The 24,709-nt window shown below is 40.0% G+C and overlaps 1 protein-coding gene across 7 annotated transcripts in view; it reads left to right on the plus strand.

Moving 5' to 3' along the window:
* The window catches only part of FTO (FTO alpha-ketoglutarate dependent dioxygenase), a 377,562-nt gene that overhangs the window by 107,843 nt on the left and 245,010 nt on the right, over positions 1–24,709 (plus strand). For all 7 annotated transcript variants that reach the window (XM_032612139.1, XM_032612144.1, XM_032612143.1 and 4 more), the window contains exons 3-4: positions 5,894–6,521; positions 22,039–22,182. In XM_032612139.1, the coding sequence (XP_032468030.1) occupies positions 5,894–6,521; positions 22,039–22,182 (772 nt within the window). The remainder of the gene's footprint in view (positions 1–5,893; positions 6,522–22,038; positions 22,183–24,709) is intronic.

The raw sequence follows: 24,709 nt of genomic DNA on the forward strand, positions 1-24,709 counted from the left end.
CGCCACCAGGGAAGCCCACCACGTGGCACTTTTATGTGCCAGGCACTAATCTAATAACTTTATATACAGTAAAGGGCATTTAGGCTTGGGGATTTTCTCTCTTGCAGTTTTTGGAGATTATGACAAAATTATCTAGTTATTGTTATTGGTGTTCCCTGTGGTAAAATCAGAATTTCCTAGAGCACTGAGCAACATTCCAAGTCACATTTAGACAGTACCAGAAGTTATCTTGAAAATTTTTTAAATTTAGAGCCATCAGAAAGAATCTCTTGGCACATACGAGAGATGTCGTGAAATTAAGAATTTTCTAATGTAACATCTCTTCTGATTTAAAAAGTATTCTACACTTATTTTGGAAAATTTGAAAATTATACAGATGTCTAAAGAAGAAAATTAAAATTACACCCAAGTGCATTACCCAGAGATAACCACCAGAAACTTTTGGCTGTATTTTTTTTTCCAAATCTTCTTTTCTATGAGTATTTACATATATACTTTCTATGAGTATTTACATATATACTTTTTTTTTCTTTTTATGAAACTATGACTCTGTTGTCTAAGTATCTTGTTACTGATTTCTTGTATAGCAGTAGTTTGTTACTTAACGTTTTTCATAAAAACATATAAAAATTCTTCAAAAATGTGTTACGTTAGTATTTCATCACATGAATGTACCATTTTCCTCTCTTTGGGCATTTTGGGTGGTTTTCAGTTTTTAATTATTATAGATAACAGTATGGTGAATATCCTTATAGTCTTGGTACATTTCTCTAATTATTTCCCTATGACAAATTCTTGGAAGTAGAATAACTAGATGAAAAGATATGAACATGTTTAGGTTCTGGTAGATCTTGTCCAATTGGCCTTAAGCAAGGTTTGTAATAATTTGCCTTCCTAATTGCAGACTATCAGAGTATTTGATTTTGTTCTCAGCAACAATGTGTATTACCATGATAAAATTTTGTTTTTTGCAAACTTGATAGGTAAAACTAAACTAAATGTAATATAATACAAACATAATGTTAATTTGTGTTTTTTCTGACCTGGTGCAGTTTTTTTTTTTTTCTGTATTTAATTGAGAGCCTTCTCAATTTATGTGTGATTTTTTTCTGTTGATATAAATCTATATATTTACATCAAAGAAATCAGGAAACACTAAAAATCAAGGCTGATTTTTTTTTCCCCCCCCAGAGAGCCAATTGCTAAAGATTTGGACACTACTGTATATGCTCAAAATTTGTTACTGGCGGGAGTATATGATGAAAAACATTTGGACGGGAGAAAAGATCCTTCCTATGCTGGAATAGGCTGGAAGGCGAAAGCAGATTTAAATTCAGATAAGATTGTAAATTTGATAATAGGTAGATGACTGAGTTTCAGGGGGTCTTGCAGGGGTGAAGGGGGGACACTTAAGTGAAAATAAACGAATCACTAGCTAAGAATGTGTGCCGATCATTAGGGCTGTTTGCCAAATGGTTCTCCATCCCTCCCCTGTCACCCAGCTTTTGGGTCCCAAAGTAGGATTACAGTTTTGGGCCCTCTCATATTGGATGAAACACGTGACTATATCTGTCCAATGAAAAATGATAGCCGTCACTTCTAGCTTGGAGTGTTTCATTGCCAGTGCCAGGCCCTCCAGCACACTCTTTTTCCGTTTGCATTGTAACCATCTGGCGGCAGCTTGGACCCCTGCGTTACTACTTTAATGGTTAGTGACTCTCTGCCAACCCACAAATAATATGTGAAGTGAACAAGAAATATTGTTGGGTGAAGCCACTGAGATTTGAGGGTTGCTACTACAGCCTATTCTGCCTGATCCAGAATGCAAGAAATAGTAGAAAGGATGCAGTAAGTTTGAGGAAGTACAAAGAGGAGAAATGAGTTAGTCAAGTCTGAATGTGGGAAAATGACTTTACTAGGAAAGCATAGTAGGACTGCCCTGCTTCTCAGAGTGCCTGTGTGAGGTGTGTGATCATAAAGTGACAAAAAGCAGTTAGGTGGCACCACTCTCACCTGTCATTGAGACCACCAGGGATCCATTTAGGATTTCTGGTTTCTATACCTCTTTCATCCCAGTAGAACAACAGAGACAGAAATACACTCTCTGTTTACACAACTCATGAAGAGTGCAATGTAATCTAGTAAGCAAGAGACAGAACATTCTGGAGCCATGAGCAGTAACTCTAATTTTGTCACTGAACTGGCGATTCTCGGAGCAGGTCCCTGAGGCCTCAGTATACTTGAAGGCACATCTCACTAGCAGCAGTGATTAAAAGGAAATTTCTCCGTACTTTCTTAACAATTCCAGTGTTCTTTAAATAATCCTTAGTATAAAATATTAAAGAAAAGTAAGATAATTCCCAAGAACTTGGTTTTGAAGCATACTCCCTCTGGGACTGAGAGAGGAAGAAGCCTGGAAATAATACAGACACATATACATACACTCTTGCCGCTATTGTTGTTCAATATAGACTGGGCCTGGAGACTAGTGAAGGTATATTTAATACAGGGGAATTGTAACTCCAAGGACCTGGGAAATTCACATAACCATACGAATATCACATGTAAATACCTTAACGTTAAAAACAATACTCTAAAAATAAAACAATAATAATGACATGGGAAAGTATTCAAAAAAATCTTTTTTTCACTGATAACTCATGTCCCTCTCACCTCTGACCACATCTGCTTCTTTTCCTATCGGCCTCAAGGGCCCAGCAATTCAGTACTTCATCTTCAAGTCAGGCTTTCCCCCCTCAACTCCATACCTGGCAGGTCCTTCGCATCCTCCTGGTCACTTTCTCAAAGAAACCTTCCCTGAATTTCCAGCCTCAAATAGTTATCCCCCTGCTTGAGACACTCAAGGACTTTGCTTCTGTAGTTAATCACTGTCTCTTCTGTACCATCAACCTCTTCTTCTGGTATCATCCCCATGAGTATGCTGACAAACCCTAGAGTACCCTTCCGTCTTGCACTGTTAAAGATCGTCCCTTGGTCTAGCATTCCCTTGCATCAACAGCTCCATTTTTCTCTTCCCTTTCATAGCAGAACCATGCCAACAGACATATAAATGCCATCTCCACCGCCTCCTCTTTCGTTCCGTCATCAGCTGAGTCCCGTCCGACTCTCATCCCCCTCACTCTGCTGAAGTTGCCCTTGTCATTGTCATCAGTGGTTTCTGTGCTGCCCAATCTAGTGGATAATTTCTGTCCCCATCTCACTTGGCTTCTCAGGGGCAGCTGACATCGCTGACTCCTCCATCCTTCTTGAGATGCTCGTCTCCATCGGCTTCTGCGATAATACACTCTCCTGGTTTTCCACCTCAAAGGTTTCCTCTGTTGAGCCTTCCTCCGTGACTCAGAAAATGGCTTTGGGTTCGCTTCTGTGTTTGTGCTGTTCCCCTAGGAGATCTCAGCCATTCCCAGGTCTTAAATATCAACTGTGTGCTGTGCTGACAGCTCCCACCTTGGTTTCCCTAGCCCCACTGTCTCCTCTGGGCTCCAGATGCCTCCTCATCTCCATCTGAAGATTTCATTGCCATCTTCATGGCTACAGCTTCAAAATGGAGCTCCTCATTCCTTCCTGTTCTTCTACCTGTTTTGTTTTGCCCCAGTCTTTCTTATTTTAAAAATAGTAGGGCTTCCCTGGTGGCGCAGTGGTTAAGAACCCACCTGCCAATGCAGGGGACACGGGTTCGAGCCCTCATCCGGGAAGATCCCACATGCCGTGGACCAACTAAGCCCGTGAGCCACAACTACTGAGCCTGCGCTCTAGAGCCCGTGCTCCACAACAAGAGGAGCCACCGCAACGAGAAGCCCTCGCACCACAACAAAGAGTAGCCCTCGCTCATCACAACTAGAGAAAGACCACACACAGCAACAAAGACCCAGTGCAACCAAAAATAAAAAATAGTAAATAAAATAAATTAATTTAAAAAATAGTGAATTGTTTGTTCAGTTATTAAGTCCAGAGATCTGGAAGTCATCTGTAATTTCTTTCCCTTCTTCATCCCTCACATCTAATTCATAATGTGTCTGTCTATTTGCTCTGCCTATAAAATACGTATTTTACCTGTCTGTTTATTTCTGTTTCTATTTCAGACCATCATCACTTTTCTCCTGGATGGTTGTAATAGCAGCTGATAGAATTTTCCACTTTGACATTTGTCTCTTTCCAATCCATGCCCAATATTTTAACTGAGTGATTTTTATAAAATGTAAATCAAATTGCTCTTCGCCCTTTGAAGTCCTCCACTGCACTGAATCTGGAGTCAAATCCAGATTCCTTACTTTGACCTCCCAGGCTCTGTGTGATCCAGCTCTGCCTTCTTCTCCATCCTCATTGCATGTCACTCTGCCTTTGGCTCTTTTGCTCTGGTAAAACTGGTCTTCTTTTTGTCTCTAGAATAGGCTGGTCTCCATCCTCAGTGCCTTTGTATTTTTTGGTCCCTTTTCTTGGAAGGTCTTTCTCTAGTTCATCATGTGGCTGGTGCCTTCTTTTCCTGAAAAGCTCAGCCTAAACGCCAGCTCCAAGTGAGAGTTTTCTACTCTAATGACGGATTTCCCACTGGTTTGTTTCTGTCCCAGTGCTTAACACAACTTGGGGTTGCTTTTCTTTATTTACCTGATTTGGTAGAAAGCTCTGTGAGGACAGGAACCTTGTCTCTGTCTAGTGTTTGGTAGGTGCTCTGTAGACATAGTTGAATGAAAAAAAAATGTATGGAAGAATAATGGTCTTGCCCTGTTTATCATATGCACGATTATTGAATGAAGATATAGAAGAAAAGTGTGAAAACTGGTAAGCAGCACAGTACTAAAAAGGTACCAGTCAGATTACATTTTATAGGGGTAACTGTGAAATCCTGTGCTTTGGTTTTATAAAAACTCAGTTTCACTGTGTAGAATCAGGGAACTCTGGCTTGATGCCAATTCACATGTTAGAGCCAGAAGTGGTAGCTCAAAAGTTAATGAAGTCCTAAACTGCATCGATAAATCCCTGTATTTCTGTATTAGAGGAGGGCATTATCTTATAGTACTCTCCTCCAGTGACACCAGTAGAATTATTACAACTTTGTAAATTGCAGTGGGATACCTCATTCATTCATTCATTCATCCATCCAGCATTTACCAAGTACATTCTGGGCACTAGTATTATAGCTGGGAGCAAAATTATCACGGCTGTTGTGTTCATGGGACTCAGTGTCTAACTCGCAAAGTGAAGTGATTTCTATTTCAGTGGAAGCGTTGAAGCAGAAACCAGTTCGTCATTTACTGAGAGGCCGTGCGATCTTGTGGTTAAGAACTCATGCTCTGGAGCTCGACTCTGGGGCCCCGGGGCTTCAAATTCCAGCTCTCCTATTTCTCAGCTATGTGTGACTTTGGGCAAGTTTTTAGAATGTCTCTCTGCTTCAGTATTCTCATCTATGAACTGGAGATAATAATAGTACCACCACGTAAGGTTGTAAGAAGTAAGTGAGTTAGTGTGTATAAATCATTTAGAAGAGTACACAGCACTCAGTAAGCACTTAGAAAATAGGTATCAAGCAGTTAATGAATAATGTTGTGTTTTCTGGAGGACCAAAGGCTGGAAGACAGGTTGAGGTTGGGGAGAAGTGGTCATGGTGGGAGCTGGGGAGACCAAAGACCAAATTATTATCATTTTGTTTATAATTGTTTGCAATTGTCCGAGCTTGGACTGAAAACTCTTGGCTGGAGAGTTGATGACATTTGTTTTATTTAGTTTTCTATTTTAGGCTAGAGAGGTATGAATCCTGTTTAGAAATAGCCCCCGACAGTCTTTTTTTCTCCTAAAGCTTACAAAGAAACACATACTTTTGGAAATAGTAAAATTATAGCTGTCCATAAATGCATATTTTGCTTCACTTTTGTTTTAGTGGCAGCTGAAATATCCTAAACTAGTTCTCCGAGAAGCTGCCAGCGTCCCTGAGGAGCTCCATAAAGAGGTTCAAGAAGCCTTTCTCACGCTGCACAAGCACGGCTGCTTATTTCGGGACCTGGTGAGGATCCAAGGCAAAGATCTGCTCACTCCAGTCTCTCGCATCCTCATTGGTAACCCCGGCTGCACCTACAAGTACCTGAACACCAGGCTCTTTACGGTACCCTGGCCAGTGAAAGGCTCTGATGCAAAGTACCACGAGGCCGAAGTAGCTGCCGCCTGTCAAACCTTCCTCAAGCTCAACGACTACCTGCAGGTAGAGACCATCCAGGCTTTGGAAGAACTCGCTGCTAAGGAGAAGGCCAATATCGATGCCGTGCCAGTGTGTATAGGTCCGGATTTCCCCAGGGTTGGCATGGGGTCATCCTTTGATGGACAAGATGAGATAGACATGAAGAACCGAGCAGCCTACAACGTAACTCTGTTGAATTTCATGGATCCTCCGAAAATGCCATACCTGAAAGAGGAACCGTATTTTGGCATGGGGAAAATGGCCGTGAGCTGGCATCACGATGAAAATCTGGTGGACAGGTCAGCGGTGGCAGTGTACAGTTATAGCTGTGAAGGTACAGTCTGCTCTGTGAAGAAGCAGCCCCGAACGTAACATGACCAGAGTTGCACAGGCTCTGGAGATACATGTGGTCATGTGTGTGTGTGTGTGTTTGTGTACATAGGTGTTGTGTGTCTTTCTAAGGTTTGCCACGCCCATATATCTACAGAATATGCCTCTTTCTCATCCAGCTGTGCTGTCTGGCTCATCGTTATACTGTGCTCAGATAGCGTATTTTCATGCGTAAGCACTACTGTCATTGTCTTTTCCAGGCCCAGGAGAGCAGCATCTTGGTTTCACACAGCCAGCTGCCTGTCTCTGAAGCCCAGAATAGATCGTACAGGTGCTATAATTAACTTGCTGATAAAGGGCCGGGAAAACAAAAATCTGTCAAATCCTTCCAGATTCCCACAGGTGTACATTTCCAGCCTTGCCAAAATATTTTATTACGGTCGACATCACTGTCTTGAAGGGAGTGATTTGTCAAATGTGGACTTGTTCTTGGCTTCCTACAGTTTTGACTACTGTCCTTACTCGCCAGAAGCAGCTGAGGTGGGTTTTATAAGCCGACAGGCCTCTATTTTCAGGAAACTCTCCAGGCCCCCCTCAGTTCTGCAGTTTTAGGCCTGAGAGGGTTGCTGTGGCCAACTCGTTCTTGCAGTTTCTGAAATCTGGTGCCCTTGGAACAGAGGTCACAGGCTACCTTTTTTATGGTCTGCCCAAAATTTTCCTTCTTTGCTTGCTCAGTTTTGTGTGTGTTTAAGGTCCCCATTGCTTTTCAGAATAGGGTTACTAAAAAAAGTAGGTGAACACGTCAAAGACAGAGTGACCATTGCTGATTTCTCTTGCCTGATCATTTTGGCAAAGGAATACAAGACGTAATATTGGCTCTTTTGCCTGTTTAATCTCTTCCTGTTTATTAAAAGGTGATTGGAAAAAGCAGAGTTCTGTTGGGTTGGCCAAAAAGTTCGTTTGGGTTTTTCCGTAACATCTTGTGGAAAGACCCGAATGAACTTTTTGGCCAACCCAATAGACATCCCATCAGGGAATCAACTGGAACTTTTAAGGGTCATTGTTTTCTGAAAGCTAGTTTTTAATTGGATTTTGTTGTTATTTGACTCTTATTTACTAAAATGACTGTTTTGGAAAAGGGATTTTTAAATAAGAAACTCTCCTGGCTCTCTCTAAATATCTTACCATTTCCCAGTCTCAAAAATTTCCTCTGGATAGCTAAAATGTTTTCTAACTCTACCTTATGTCTTCAGCCGGAAACAAGGAACTAGTTTAGCTGTTAGAAATTTAACCAGCTTCTCTGGCATCTCAAATAATGATGCTGACCCAAGAAAATTGCTTGAAGGGGATTTGATGCTGTCCCTAATGGAAAGAACGCGATCCTCTGATCTTTAATAAGGCCTTGCCAGGGATTTAAGAACTATCACATCCAAGAACTCTGATGTGAACGAACAATGGAGTTTGTTAGTTTCTTTCTTAAGGAGGCAACTCTCTGAAACCGAGGTGGTGGTATGTGATAGCTCAAACAGCTACAAAGATGTCTTTGTGCTCCCACAGACTTTCAGCCCTTCTGTTTAATAGTCCTATTGTACTTCCAGAGCGTGGGTGATCAAATAGTTTTTGAAACCTGGAATATCTTGCAGAAAGGAATGAAAATTTTTAATGAATAGTTTCTGTGGTCGGGAGTAGTTAAGATTGATAAAGTATACAAATATACATAAATACATAAAGCTTTATCTTTGCGGTTATCACCTAGATGAGGGAACTGCAGAATTTGAATCTGTAGGAGCAGGGTAATTCCTTCGTTCTCTTACCCCGAGGTTCCCAGAACTCTATCCCATAATAATAGCAGTACTGGAAGCTCTCATTTATTGAGCACCTACTATGTGCCAGGCACTGGTAGCAGCATTTTACATGTATTAACCCATTTTATTTTTACAACAACCCTATGAACGAAGTACTACTGTTATCCTCATTTTACAGATGAGGAAACTGAGACACAGAAGGATGATGAACTTTTCCACGGTTATACAGCTATGAATTAGCATAACTAGGATTTGAATGCAGAATTTGAATGCAGACATTCTGGTTTCAGAATTTAGCTAAGGCTAAATGCCTTATGAGCAGGTATTTCCTGCCCCTGCAGTATAGTTACCTGTGGGAGTTTGGTTTTTAAAATGTCCACTCTGGAAAGGTTACGGGAATATTCTACTTTCTCTTGTTTGCAAGTCCTGATGCTCTCCCTTCTCCCTGCCACCTCACTGCCCTCTCCCCACAACATCTGCTGTAGCTTTCTGTACCTCCTCTCAGATGACCGGGATGCATTAGACTAGGAAAGGGAACCTCTCTAGGTCTCTGGCTGTGTGTGTCATGTTGGGTCAGATGGTTTAAAAAGCATGTGCCTTGAAACGTTTTGCTGGGTGCATTTCTTCCAGGTGACAAGTGCTATGTTTAATTCTCTGGCCTCTTTAGAATCCTGCCAGAGGTATGGTAAGGGTGAGCTCGAAGGGAACCATTTCAGTTAAAATCATGATTGGGGTTGGGAAGGGCCTAAAGGGGGCAAAGAGAATGGAAATTTCAGACAACTGTACTGTTTTCTGCATCCTTGAACATGTTGGTTGAACAGTTGCTAAGGGAGGTTCAGGTAGCTGTGCTAGACAGTATGGAAACACCAAAGGTGAATCAAGTGCCCTTCTTGCCTTGAGAGGATAGGTGAAGTAAGGTGTGCTCTGGTGGTTATAATTATGAAATGATGAAATGTCAGATCCGGAAGGGACTTTTGAACTCAGCTAGTTCAGCCTCTCATTTTACAGATGAAAGCACTGAGGCAGGGAGAATGGGAGTGATTTGTCCAAGGTCACATGGTTACTTAGTGAAAAGGGAGTGTTACAGCCACAGGAGAGGTTCATGTAAAATGCACTAGGTATCCAGAAACAGAAGTGATTACTTCCTGCTGAAGTTAAATTCAGTTGAAGCTTAAGATCTTTCAGGACTTTGCTCACAATACCTTTTCCCAGTGAAATGTTCACGTAGATTTATAATGAGCCAGTCATCCCTCCTTGATTTATTTCTGCCAGTAGAGGTCATTGAGAAGTGATTGGTATAGGATACATGTATCATTAATTATATACTAAATTCATTGACTTCCCAAGCAGTGCTAGTTAATGGCTGTCTCCAGTAGGAGGATTGAAATAGTACAGTTTTTAATCAGGAATGGCTTTAGGGAACCGTGTGTAAATAGGCAGAGTATTTGATTTTTCCTATTCTAGCTTTGCGGGCAATTGCTTGTTCCTCCTAGATATAAAAAAACAAATCTTGCAGGGAAGGTATTAACAACCCATGGTTTAATATAGTCCTACACCTTGTTCTTTGATTCGAACCCCTTCAAAAGGATCACTGAAACACTTACTGTCGGTTACTATTTTTGTTTGTTTGGAAGGAAATATTTTCTGTGATATGGTCTTCATAGAAAAAACCCCACAATTCTTAAGAATCTTAACTAGTGCCAACTATTGCAGATTTTTGGTATAATTTCCCAGGTTTCCCATGAAGGACAAAGGAGGAAACGGAAGAAGAGGCCCATGACTCCTGTTGAGTATGCAATAGGCTAGAAGGCAGGGACTTTGCAATAATTTTCTTGGAACTCTAGGATTCCCGTTTATGTCTCTGACTCCGGAAAAGTTGATTCCACTGAAGGATGGAAATTTGTTTCTATAATTCTTAGCTCTATTTCTAAATGAGTAGCTTTATGTTTCTTAGCAGCCTTTGAGACTATGAAAAGCTAGATTGCAGCTAGAAGCCTTAGAGCACTCATAATTTAAGAAAATGCTTTTTAATGTTTTTATTAGTTTCCCAGCAGCCCTGTCTGTGGTCCCAAAGCTCATTTGATCTTGTTTGTTTCAGTGTGTCATGCCTTATCTTTGTTATTTTTGAAGTCACTTACACTGCTCAGTAAAACTTGTTTGATAAGTCACATTTTTTTTTTACCCCTGTGCAACTATTGATATTTATTCAATTAACAGGAAGCATCTAGTGTTTGCCAAGCACTCTTCTAGATGCTGAGCATGCAGCAATGAACAAAAATCCCTGCCCTCATGGAGCTTATGTTTTAGCAAAGCGAGACAGGAAAGAAACAAATAAGCTTGTATAATAAGGGTGAGGCACAGGCTTACAGTTTTAAATAGGAAAGTCAAACTTCCTTTAATTAGGTAACATTGGAGCAAAGACTGGAAGGAGCGAGTGGGTGAATATTGAGGCTCAGAGATGGGACATGACTTTGGGATGTTTCAGAAGCAACAAGTGTGAATAGAATAGAGGCAGAGAAAAAGAAAAGTAACAGAAGTGAAGACAGATAGGGAAGACCAGGGCGGGGTGGGGCGGAAGATAGGACCTTCTAATATTGTACAGAAGTCCCTCCCCTTATCCACGGGGGATGCATTCCAAGACCCCCAGTGGATGCCTGAAACCGCGGATAGTACTGAACCCTATGTAGACTATGTTTTCTCCTATGCCTAAACACCCATGAAGTTGAATTTATAAATTAGGCACAGTAAGGGATTAACAACAATAACTAATAATAAAATAGAACAGTTATAACAGTATACTGTAATAAAAACTCTGTGACTGTGGCCTCTGTCGCAAAATTTCGTATTGTACAAATTTAATACCTTGCCTGTCTTAACTAAACATTTATCATATACTGTCGCCGTAACTTTTGCAGTTTGCGGTGCAACAGCAAAACTAGTGCAAATTTCTTTTTCCTTCTTCACAATTTCACAGATAGAAGATTTGTTCTTACCATAGATGTTAGCAACCTCAGCGTACAATTCTTTTTCTTTCCACACTAAGTCGAGAACCTTCACCTTTTCACGCAAAGGAAGAACTTTACAGCTTCTCTTTGGCATATTGGAATTGCCAGCATCGCTACTCTTATGCTTTGGGGCCATTGCTAAGTAAAAGAAGGGTTACTGGAATGCAAGCACTTTGATACTGTGACGGTTGATCTGATAACTAGAGGGCCACTAAGCAGGCTACACTGGACAAAGGGGTGAGTTACTTTCCAGGCAGGACAGAGCCAGATGGTGCACGATTTCATCATGCCGCTCAGAACGGCGCGCAACTTAAAAACTTATGAATTGTTTATTTCTGTAACTTTCCATTTAATATTTTCAGACTGCAGTTGACTGCGGGTAACTGAAACCACGGAAAGTGAAACCGCAGATAAGGAGAGGCTACTGTAATACAAATACTGGGCTTATACTTGGAGTGAGATGGAGAACCATTGCAGTTTGGAGCAGAAGGGAGGCAGCAGTGGAAGCAGGGGAGCTGCGAGAGGCCATTGGGTAATCCAGACTAGAGATGGCGGACCAGGTTAGAAGAGGCAGAGGTGATGAGAGATGGTTATATCGAGTCCCATATCTTTTCACCAGCAAAGAGTGACAGTGTCCAGTGCCCGTGAGAAAAGAAGGCTAGCAATGACATCTCCTAATTGTCAAGAGAAGGCTAGGCCAATGAGAATGGCTGAACTTTTTTTCCCTCTCTCCATATCTTTATTGGGGTAAAATTTACATACGATGAACTGCACATATTTAAAGTTTACAGTTTTAGAAGTGGGATGTGAAGTTAGCGGTGGCTCATCAGAAAAGAGCAGCCCAGGTGTTCCATCTGGTTTTATCCCTTCATCATAATCCAGTCTCCTCTGTTGGAGTTTTCAGATTCCTGCATCCCCTGTCCGTCTCTTTCCTGATTTGTTTCTTTATTTTGGTGGAGCATATCCTCTAATGGCTTCTTGAGAAAGGGTGCTTAGAAGGTAAATTTTTGAGACCTTGAATGTCTTAAATTATCTTTATTCTACATTAACATGTGTAGATACTTTAGGTATGGAAATCTTGACAGGAAATAATTTTCCTTCAGAATTTTGCGGGCATTGTACCACAGTGTCTTTTATCTTCCAGTGTTCATGTTGAGAGCTCTGATTTTTTTGTTTGTCCTTTATGTGACTTTTTTGGTTGGATTTTTTTCCTAATGTTTTATAAGTTTGCAGTGATATTTTTTTATCCATTTTACTGGCATTTGGTAGGTCCTTTCCATCTGGAAACTCAGGTCCTTCAATGTGGGATATTTTCTTGAATCACTGTGTTAATGGTTTCTTTCTCTCCAGTTTTCTCTTCTCTCTAGAATCCATATGGTTTGGTTCTCGAACCTTCTGGACTGTTTCCTCTAATTTTCTTACTTATTCTCTTGTTTTTAATCTTTTTGTATTTTTCTGATATAATCTCAGAGGTTTTCTTAACTTTATCTTCCAACTGGTCTATTGAGGTTTTTCTTTTTTAAATTATTGAAATATTACAAACATCATAAACATGTAGCTTGGTGAATTGTCACAGACCAAATATATCTGTGTCACTAGCTCCCAGATCAATAAAGAAAACATTAGTACCCCAGAAATGGTCCCTTCCAGCATATTCTTTCCCCAACAGTACCCATTGTCTTGACTTCTAAAGCCAGGCATTAGCTTTACACATATTTGAATTAGAATTGTAAGCTCTTTGAAGGCATGACTTGTGTCTTGATCCTTCTTTGTATGTGCATATAACGCAAAATCAGTTAGTATTTTTTTGCCCCAAAATCAGTAGGTATCTTTTGTTCTTGAGTAGTTTGTGCTGTTCAACTACATTGTGGCCACTGTCCCATCACTCTTCTGATTTATGCAACTATGATCTCTGTTTAGTATTAGGATTCTTTTGATTGCAGATAGCAGATACTTGACCTAAACAAGCTTAATTTAAGAAGATGAGGAATTCTTTTATTTAATACTAAGTCTCACGGGCTTCAAGTGGACCTTATTTTGACAGTAATGTGTGGTCACTTTCAAACTTCTTCCCCTTCCTATTTTGGCTCTTTTTGCACTGTAGCTTTCTTTTCTTGAGGAAAACAAACTTCTCGTGGTCCCCAAATGACCACCTCCAGCTTTTGTGGCCACTCTCTTTTTCAGGAGCTTTGGGAAGGAGAGAAACCGGGTCTTGGACATGTATTTTGAACCCTGGATAAAGCTTTGCCTGAAGCTGGGTTAACAAACCATTATTCTTTTTTGATTAATCCACTTTGATCTGGTCTTCTATGCTGTTTACAACATCAGGGTTTCCTCTAAGGCTCCATGACACACTCTGTACTTTCCTGAGGTTGCCCACAGAATCGCAACCTCTATTGTTCGAAGCTTTGGTTCGGGGAATGTATTATTTGAGAAATCTTTCTGCTTCCTCTCCTCATTTCATATTTTATTTCAAATAATGTCGTGGTCTTAAAGCTTTAGCCAAGAGCCCCCAGAGCAGTTTTTCTCTCCTTTTCTCACTTTCCTTTTATTCCCCCAAGTCCATGAAGCATGATATAATGAGATTCTCCTATGTATGTGAATAGTGATATCTTAAAAAAACTTTTTTTTTCAAATGCTTTATCTGAAAGCTGACAGGGACAGACATCATGTTGAAAGGCTTCAGATTTTTCAGTAAAGAGTTTTCAGTATTTCTCCTGAAATCCTAGAAAACTTATAATTAATTTTATAATTTATGTGTGTCAGGGGACTATGTTTGTCCTGATTGCTTGTTTCGAGACATGTTAGAGCAGCTTCTTGTTATAGATTCTAAGCTGAGACTGATGAGGGTGGTTTTTTTTTTTTTTCTTCCAACTTCTGAATTCTCCATTTCTTCGGCCCATTCATTCCTCAGTGGCTGAGTAGCGTGCTCTGTGTTAGCAGCCAGCTTGACTGCTTGTTCCTCACAACCAATCCAGGAAAGCATTTTTAAATGGTAGAGCTCTTTTTTTTTTTTTTGCGGTACGATGGCCTCTCACTGTTGTGGCCTCTCCCGTTGCGGAGCACAGGCTCCGGATGCACAGACTCAGCGGCCATGGCTCACGGGCCCAGCCGCTTCATGGCATGTGGGATCTTCCCAGACCGGGGCACGAACCCGTGTCCCCTGCATCGGCAGGCGGACTCTCAACCACTGCGCCACCAGGGAAGCCAGGTAGAGCTCTTTGAGGAAGGCTTCTTCCTGACCCACCCTTCTTTCTAAGGGATAGAGTCCTTCAGGAGTGTTTCCCAAATGTTCTCTGGCTTAGGCCATTTGCCATTACTTTGGAAACCTATCCAGGAAAATTATGCAACGTCTGCACACAGAAGCATGTACCTCCCCCGGGGGATCATTCTGAAAAACAGATCTGACCCTATGAAAAAGTCATTATCAGTGTCTGCCACTGCCCTCAGGATAAGTCTAGCTTGCTTACCATGAGTCACAAAACCCACCGTGTCCTGGCCTCTCGCTACCTCTCCAGCCTCTTCACTTGCAAATCCATGTCATTCATGTAGTACTCTTACAACTCAGAATCAGTTATGTTCCTAAACACCCACCATGCCATTTCCCTTCTAGAATGTGTCTTCCCAACCTCATACCTTCTCCTTTCACTTTCTGTCTCCATTTTTAAAAATGATTTCTTGTCCAAGGCGCTGGAATGTCATAGATCAGTGCTGGACAGAGAAAGCATCCTTAGGCTCTGTATACCAGCTGACCCTCTGCAACTTCTGGGTTTCTCCTGCCTCAGTATCTGTGACATGGATAGGAAGGTACCTGCTATTTAAGCCCCTCTAGGTACAGGGTTAAGGAAACAGAAAATAGTTGCCAGGTCCAGAGTCTTAGAATTTTAGCACTTGGCTAAGGGAATAGGGAATAGGAAATAGGGCTATTTTTTTTTTTTTAAGGGAATAGTTTTTTTTTGTTTGTTTTTAATTTTATTTATTTATTTATTTATTTATTTATTTATTTGTTTATTTATTTATTTATTTATGGCTGTGTTGGGTCTTCGTTTCTGTGCGAGGGCTTTCTCTAGTTGCGGCAAGTGGGGGCCACTCTTCATCGCGGTGCGCGGGCCTCTCACTATCGCGGCCTCTCTTGTTGCAGAGCACAGGCTCCAGACGCGCAGGCTCAGAAACTGTGGCTCATGGGCCTAGTTGCTCCGCGGCACGTGGGATCTTCCCAAACCAGGGCTTGAACCCGTGTTCCCTGCACTGGCCGGCAGATTCTCAACCACTGCGCCACCGGGGAAGCCCAGGGCTATTTTTTAATGTGTGGTGATGATGAATATATATTTACATATCAGGGAAATTATTGACATACATTATTAATGGTATATGCTGTTAAATATGGTAGAAAATTTCAAGTGATATATTTTACTTGATTAGAACTGTCATCTCTTCTTCCGTGCTCAGGCTTCTATCTTTGTTTTCTATGCGACGCTGTTTGCATACAGCTTTGTGAATGGAAACAAAATATTTGATGGCATTTATCTTTTATTAAATGGAATTAATTTTTTCTCAAAAACTAGTTAGTATAAATAAATCAAATTGGTTAACTTGGCGGGGGCAGTTTTGGACATTTTAAACTTGACCTTTAAACTTAGTCTTCTTTTGTACTTTGTCACATCTTTCACTTCTTTAGTAGTTTGGTTAGTGGGAGCTGGGAATGCACCAAACCCATTGAGATACTTAAAATCATTTCAACGTTACTGAAGTTCAAAGGCAAGTAGGAGCCAATTGCCTCTGCTTGTTTCCAAAATAACATAGGGGAGCAGTAATCAGTTGCAGTTGCTATAGGTAATTACAAGTTGATTTTATTGAGAAAGTGGGCAACACTGTATTTATGCAATAAAAAACTTATCGGACATACAGCTTCCCTCCTCCCTACCCAGCTGACGGAGGAAACAAACTTTCAACAAAACATTATTTTAATGAGCACATTGCAGAGGTGCTGGATTTATGGGAGGCATCAGGCAACACTGATTGCAATTACTGTCTCTGTTTGTTGTTCAAGACTTTATTGGTTCCATATTGAGAAGAGTGTGAGGATGAAATTTAGAGGGGAAAGTAGTCAACCAGTCTGTTAGCCTATAAAGATGATCCCTTTTTAGAACGTCCATACTTGGTGGCATTAAAGCTACCTGAAAATCATTGTCTTTGTAGTTTAAAACTCATTTCTTTTTAAAGTTAAGTTGTCGTGGATTTGACCAGGGAGGGACATAGTCTTCTTAAAATGTCTCTATTCTTTTTTCTTGGGCTACTTGCTACATCTGTTATCATTAGGACCCTCTAGAATGAAGCAGCCTGAAAGCCTTGGGGTATCACACATATAAATATTGAGTTCTCATATCAATATTCTTTTGTTAAATTGATCTTATCAAATAATTTAGCATTAATTGCTTTATTATGTTGTATGCTGGTATTAGTCACATGACACTGCTCCCAAAATCTTGGCTCCCTGTACACCAGTGCCGAAATGAGATACAGAGACAGAGTTTTGGAGGGGAAAGAAAGGGTGGCTTTATTCTTTGCCAGGCAAAGGGGGGAACACAGCAGGCTAGCGCCTCAAGTGTGCCCCCTCCTTGGGGAATAGGGAGGGGTCTTATAGTCGGGGCTCAGTGGTCAGGGGTGTGCAATAAGGATCAAGGCAGTAACAGTCTTGCATTGTTCTTTCTTCTGCGGAGTTTCTAAAGGGTGGGGTTGCTGACAAGATTAGGGTGTGTGCAGGGTCTCCTAATCTTGAAGCGCTTCTCTGGTCCCTTTAATCTTGCCTCAGGTGGCTTCCTGGCTGCTCCTCCCTTGACTATCAACTGTTCGAATCTGCCCTTTGGAACTCGGGGGAAGGTCATGGAGGCTGGAGTCTTGCCTATAAGAAATGGGGGACAAAAAGGCCTCCATGCCTGGGAGCCCCATAGGGCCCTGCTCGGTTTCAACATTAGTAGGTGTGAGTCACATTGCATCATTATTACTTTATTCAGCCTCGGCTTCCTCACTAATATGTGCTGTAGGCACCTCTATCAGATCACAGATATCAAGACTCTAGAGCAGCAGCTGGCAAATGTTTTCTGTATAAAGGGCCAGATAGTAAAGACTTTCAGCTTTATGGGCCTTATGGTCTGTGTCTTAGCTGCTCAACCTTGTTGTTATGTGTGAAAGCAGCTGTGGACAGGATGCAAATGAATGGTCCTGACTCTGTTCCTGTTAAACTTTATAAAAGCAGGGGATAGGCCTGATTTGCCTGTAGGCTAGAGCAAGGTTCATGGACTTGAATGCCTGTCGGGGCTAGGCAGGTACTGCAAAGGAGTCAAGTGGCTGACTGGGGACTGCCACTAGTGCCTTGTCTAAAATGGGCAGCTACTTCTTACCTACAGCCACTTGTGACTGCCCCAGTGATATTTGAGCTTATAATTCAAGAGTAGCTGGAAACTGGTATTTTTACACAAAGCACTTTTATCAGTGGGCAACTAACTTTAGATTTGTTCAGAAAATATAGTAAAGGTCAAGCTATATACCTTCGTGAGCTCTTTTCTGGTCCATAGGATCTAGTTTTGCAAATTCTGGTATTTTCAGGTGTAACTGTGTATTATGTATAACTATATATTATGTATAGGAGCTTCCTGGAAAATGTCATCAGACATGGACAGCAAATATCTAGTTCTGATGCTGCTAGCTCCCTTCAAGTGCCTGTGACAGATATCAGTTATCAATCATACCACTCTTTCCTGCTGAGCCTAGAGAAAATTTCAGAGTGATTCTACACCAGTCCTCAGAAAAGCCACAACCAGTGAATTCGTTGTGTCCTCTGATATATAAGGTATTTGTCACTCCTGTTCCAGAGGACTCTCTTTAAAATGTTTTTTGGGATTCACCTAGAAAATGGCTTTGGATTTTTTAATTCTATAACTTTAAAGAAATCTAGCTAAAAATTGCTCTTAACTAAAGAGTATTTGAGAAAATATGTATCAGAAATAACGCATATGACAAAAGATAAGCTTCTGTTCCTATGGCAGAATTTATTTTATATTATTGAATAAATTTATTTATTTTTGGCTGCATTGGGTCTTCATTGTGGTGTGCAGGCTTCTCATCGTGGTGGCTTCTCTTGTGGAACACAGGCTCTAGGTGCGCGGGCTCAGTAGTTGTGGCGCACAGGTTTAGTTGCTTCACGGCATGTGGGATCTTCCCAGACCAGAGCTTGAATCCGTGTCCCCTGCATTGTCAGGCAGATTCTTAACCACCGTGCTGCCAGGGAAGTCCCAGATTTTAGATTCAAACTTAGAGAACTGAAGATCTCCACAGTTGCACGTGTCCGTAAAGGTTCTGGTAGCATTCCTTCTTTGAAGAGACCATGAACTTGGATTTCTGGTCTGATTTTTTTTTCGCCATACCTGTGCAAAGTAATGGGAACAAATAGTTATAAAGGGGAGTTTCTTTTTCCTTTCTCTTACTGCCTCTGACCCAGGTGCACAGTTACTGGAGAGTAAGATGTTCACAATTTAGGGACTCTGTATGAGAATATGTGCCATCTAGGAGCACATACTTTTGGATTGTGTATGTGGCATGCACATGATGCAGCCTAGGTAAAACATGCTTTATTGTCCATTTTGATGGCATAAAACTTTACATCTTTTGTACTCTGCCCTCTGTGAGTCTAAACCGTACTTGTCTCTCAAGTTTGATCTTCTCCAAGAATTCTGCTCTACCCATTCTAATCCTCATTGAACCTGCCTCTTCTCTAGATTTCTTTAATATTGAGAACTGTCCTAATTTAGCAGTGTCACGCTTTATTACATTATTTGATTTAATTTGCATTTGTTTCCTCCCCCCATAATTAACATTTTCTTTTCCTGCCATCTAGCGTAGTAAGGACCGTGAATGGTGTGAACTGAAAGAACATTTTGGTTTTAAGCAGGCAATTTAGTACAGATGTTCATTGGATGCTTTTTATATGCCAGTCACTGGGGCTCTAAATGTGGATGAAACAGAACAATGGACCCTGCCCTTGAAGGCCAGAGTCTAGTGGATTAAAGTCTAATGGAATTTAAAATGTTCCCTTTTTTAGTAATCAGTGATGAACATTTACAGCTCCCCTGGAAGGAAAGCTCCCCTGGGCCTAGGTCTTTGTTTCATTTACTGATATACCCCAAGTGCCCAGGTCAGTGCCTTGTATACAGTAACTGCTCAGTAAATATTTCTTAGGTGAACTTTTACAAGTTTTTATGTAAGTGCAGGACTCTTAGGTGAACCATAGTGTCTGCCTTCCACTTCCTTTACGTCTCTCCCACTCCTCATCCCAGCCACGTAGTTCTCTGACCAGAAAAGTCAGCCTTGACTCTCCTTCCAGAAATATTATATGTGCGTATACGTACATGTGTGTGTTTGTACTTCTTACACAAATTATAGGCTATGCCTTTCTTTCCCTTAAAATATATCAGATAGTTCTCTATCAGTGCATACTCATGTTACTTTTAGTGGCTGTATAGTATTGATTACTCGGACATTTCATAATTTATTAAACCAGAAACTTATTGATGGGTATTTAGGTTATTCTGATCTTTTGCTCTTATACACAGTATTACGATAAATATCCTCACTCAAGTTGTGACCTCTGCAAGTAGGAATTTTAGTATACATTCCTAAAAGTGGAAGTGTGGAATTCTTATAAGTTCAAAGGGTTTATGTATTTGTAATTTTGATAGGAATTGCCAAACAGTCTTCTACAGAGAATATGAATGTGCCATTTTGCTGCACTCTAACACCATATTTTATCAAAGTGCTTGATTTTTTTGGGATCTGATAGGTGAAAAATATCTATTATGGCTTTGTATTTCTCTTACATAAGTTTGAACATCATTTTATATGTTTACAAACTCATTTCATTTTATGTGTTCTGTCGTTATAACTTTTGCCCATTTTTCTATGTGATAATTGATCTTTATCTTATTGATGTGTAGGAGCTCTTTGTACAGTTAAAAAAAAAAATTCCGCGTCTGTGCTTGCTTGTTTATATTTCTATGTGAATTAGAGAATCAGCTTGTCTAGTGACCTGCCCAACACACCTAAAAAATCAATCCTGTTGGTATTTTTGTTGTGTTTGTGTCAAATTTATAGGTGATTTAGGGAGAACCGGCATTTCCATTTAGGGAGAACCGTCTTATTTCCCAGGAACATAATATGTCTTTACATTTGTTTAAGTGAGTCATTGTTGTGATAAAGGGCATTGTCTTAACTTTGGGACTGTTTCTAATGTTTCCCTATTAAAATATGCTGGCTTTGGGATTGAGATAGATCTGTATTGTATCATGTTAAGGAACTAGCCACCCATTGCTATCTTATTGAGGTTTTTACCGCGAAAGGATGTATTTTGTCACATACATTTGTGTAATTCTGGTGACTCATATATCTGTTGTTTGTTTGTTTTCATCTATGAGTATGATGCATTTTAAGTATAGACTTTTGCATATTGAACTATCCTTGTACTCATGGAATAAGTTCTACTTGGTCATGGAAAGTTATCCTTTTAATATGCTGCTGGATTTGGATTCTGTTTTCTTATATAGATCTTCCATGACCTACTGGGGTTATCTCCCAATAAGCCCATTGTAAGTTGAAAATATAAGTCACAGCTGCATTTCACACACCTAACCTACCGAACATCATAGCTTAGCCTAGTCTGCCTTAAACCTGCTCAGAACGCTTACATTAGCCCACAGCTGAGCAAAATCATCAGACACAAAGTATATTGTAACAGAGTGTTGAATATCTCATGTAACTTATTGAATATTGTACTGAAAGTGAAAATGAGAATGGTTGTATGGGTAAAGAATGGTTGTAAATGTATTAGTTCTCCACCCTTCTGATCACGTGGCTGACTTGGAGCTGCCTGTGCCCAACATCACAAGAGAGTATTCTGCATGCCGCTAGCCTGGGATAGGATGAAATTCAAAATTCGAAGTATGGTTTTGACTGAATGAATGTTGCTTTCACACCATTGTAAAGTTGAAAAATCGTTAAGTTGGGGACCATCTGTACTGTATTTAAGAAATATGCATTGATTTTCAGACGTGAGGCTGGTGTGTGTGTGTGTGTGTGTGTGTGTGTGTGTGTGTGTGCGTGCGCACACACATGCGTGTGCTTGCTTTGGAGTTTGATACGTATTTTGTCTTTATGAAAAGAATTTGAACACTTTTCTTTTTCTGTGCTCTTGAACAGTTTACAGTGGATTGAAATTACCCACTTCTTAATTTTTTGATAGAATTCTCCTTTGCAGCTCTCTACTCCTGTGTTCTTTGACAACTGCCCCTATACCTTCTTTGGCTTTTTTTTAGCTTTTCTACCTCTTCTGGGGTGAATTTTGGTCATTAATGTTTTCCTAAAAACCTATCCAGATTTTCTAATTTAGTTACACGGAATTGAACAAAATAATCTTCTTTCATTTTCTTTGGTATGTGTGGTTATTTCCTCACCATTTTCAGATTTTTTGGATTAAAAAATAAATGACATGTTAACAATATTCTAAAGAATGTGTTTTTTAAAAAAATATGACGTAAAAAGAATATATAGTTCACTTATCCATATTTTATTAAAACCTCAGTTATTCCTAAGGTAACTGTTATGAAACCCAGAACTTTAGATGAAACATTTCCATTCTGACAACTGTCTCCTCTTTTGACAGACCCTGAAGAGGAAAGTGAGGATGACCCTCAACTCGAAGGCAGAGATCCTGATATTTGGCACGTTGGTTTTAAGATCTCATGGGACATAGAGACACCTGGTTTGGCGATACCCCTTCACCAAGGAGACTGCTACTTTATGCTTGGTAATTGGGGGGATCAAAGCTATACTGATGCTCTAGTGTCTAGGTTTTAGGTTATTGGGTACATATTTTGCATATGTCTTTTGAAATAAACTTTTCAGGTTTTTTATCGTGATAATAAAACATCTACATGTGACTAGGTTTTCTTAAAATATACTGCTAATTTTTATTTTCATCTTTTTCAATTTTATTTTATTTTTTATACAGCAGGTTCTTATTAGTTATCTATTTTATACATATTAGTGTATATATGTCAATCCTGATCTCCCAGTTCTCCACCACCACCACCACCCCGTCACTTTCCCCACTTGGTGTCCATACGTTTCTTCTCTACATCTGTGTCTCTATTTCTGCCTTGCAAACCGGTTCATCTGTACCATTTTTCTAGATTCCACATATATGCATTAATATACGATATTTGTTTTTCTTTCTCTGACTTACTTCACTTTGTAGGACAGTCTCTAGATCCATCCACGTCTCTACAAATGACCCAATTTCGTTCCCTTTTATGGCTGAGTAATACTCCATTGTATATATGTACCACATCTTCTTTATCCATTCGTCTGTCTATGGGCATTTAGGTTGCTTCCATGACCTGGCTATTGGAAATACTGCTGCAATGAACATTGGGGTGCATGTGTCTCTTTGAATTATGGGTTTCTCAGGGTATATGCCCAGGAGTGGGATTGCTAGGTCGTATGGTAATTCTATTTTAGTTTTTTAAGGACCTCCATACTGTTCTCCGTAGTGGTTGTATCAATTTACATTCCCATCAACAGTGCAAGAGGGTTCCCTTTTCTCCACACCATCTCCTGCATTTGTTGTTTGTAGATTTTCTGATGATGCCCATTCTAACTGGTGTGAGGTGATACCTCATTGTAGTTTTGATTTGCATTTCTCTAATAATTCGTGATGTTGAGCAGCTTTTCATGTATGTCTTGGCCATCTGTATGTCTCCTTTGGAGAAATGTCTATTTAGGTCTTCTGCCCATTTTCTGATTGGGTTGTTTGTTTTTTTAATATTAAGCTTCATGAGCTGTTTATACATTTTGGAGAATAATCCTTTGTCCATTGGTTTGTTTGCAAATATTTTCTCCCACCCTGAGGGCTGTTTTTTCGTCATTTGTAGTTTCCTTTGCTGTGCAAAAGCTTTTAAGTTTCATTAGGTCCCATTTGTTTATTTTTGTTTTTATTTCCATTACTCTAGGAGGTGGGTCAAAAAAGATCTTGCTGTGATTTATGTCAAAGAGTGTTCTTCCTATGTTTTCCTCTAAGAGTTTTATAGTGTCCAGTCTTACATTTAACTCTTTAATCCTTTTTGAGTTTATTTTTGTGTAAGGTGTTAGGGGGTGTTCTAATTTCATTCGTTTACATGTAGCTGTCCAGTTTTCCCAGCACCACTTATTGAAGAGACCGTCTTTTCTCCATTGTATATCCTTGCCTCCTTTGTCATAGAATAGTTGACCATAGGTGCGTGGGTTTATCTCTGGGCTTTCTATACTGTTCCATTGATTTATATTTCTGTTTTTGTGCCAGTCCCATATTGTCTTGATTACTGTAGCTTTGTAGTATAGTCTGAAGTCAGGGAGTGTGATTCCTCCAGCTCCGTTTTTTTCCCTCAAGACTGCTTTGGCTATTCGGGGTCTTTTGTGTCTCCATACAAATTTTAAGATTTTTTTGTTCTAGTTCTGTAAAAAATGCCATTGGTAATTTGATAGGGATTGCACCGAATCTGTAAGTTACTTTGGATAGTACAGTCATTTTCACAGTATTGATTCTTCCAATCCAAGGACATCGTATATCTCTCTGTCTGTTTGTGTCATCTTTGATTTCTTTCACCAGTGTCTTATAGTTTTCTGAGTACGGGTCTTTTACCTCCTTAGGTAGGTTTATTCCTAGGTATTTTATTCTTTTTGTTGCAATGGTAAATGGGATTGTTTCCTTAATTTCTCTTTCTGATCTTGTGTTGTTAGTGTATAGGAATGCCAGAGATTTCTGTGCATTAAATTTGTATCCTGCAACTTTACCAGATTCATTGATTAGCTCTAGTAGTTTTCTAGTGGCATCTTTAGGATTCTGTATGTATAATATCATGTCATCAGCAGTGACAGTTTTACTTCTTCTTTTCCAACTGGATTCATTTTATTTCTTTTTCTTCTCTGATTGCTGTGGCTAGGACTTCCAAAACTATGTTGAATGATAGTGGTGAGAGTGGACATCCTTGTCTTCTTCCTGATCTTAGAGGAAATGCTTTCAGTTTTTCACCATTGAGAATGATGTTTGCTGTGGGTTTGTCATATATGGCCTTTATTATGTTGAGGTAGGTTCCCTCTATACCCACTTTCTGGATAGTTTTTATCATAAATGGATGTTAAATTTTGTCAAAAGCTTTTTCTGCATCTGTTGAGATGATCATATGGTTTTTATCCTTCAGTTGTTGACATGGTGTATTACATTGATTGATTTGCATATATTGAAGAATCCTTGCATCCCTGGGATAAATCCCACTTGATCATGGTGTATGATCCTT

The sequence above is a fragment of the Phocoena sinus genome, chromosome 19 (assembly GCF_008692025.1).
Source record: "Phocoena sinus isolate mPhoSin1 chromosome 19, mPhoSin1.pri, whole genome shotgun sequence".
In the NCBI taxonomy this organism is placed as follows: domain Eukaryota; kingdom Metazoa; phylum Chordata; class Mammalia; order Artiodactyla; family Phocoenidae; genus Phocoena; species Phocoena sinus.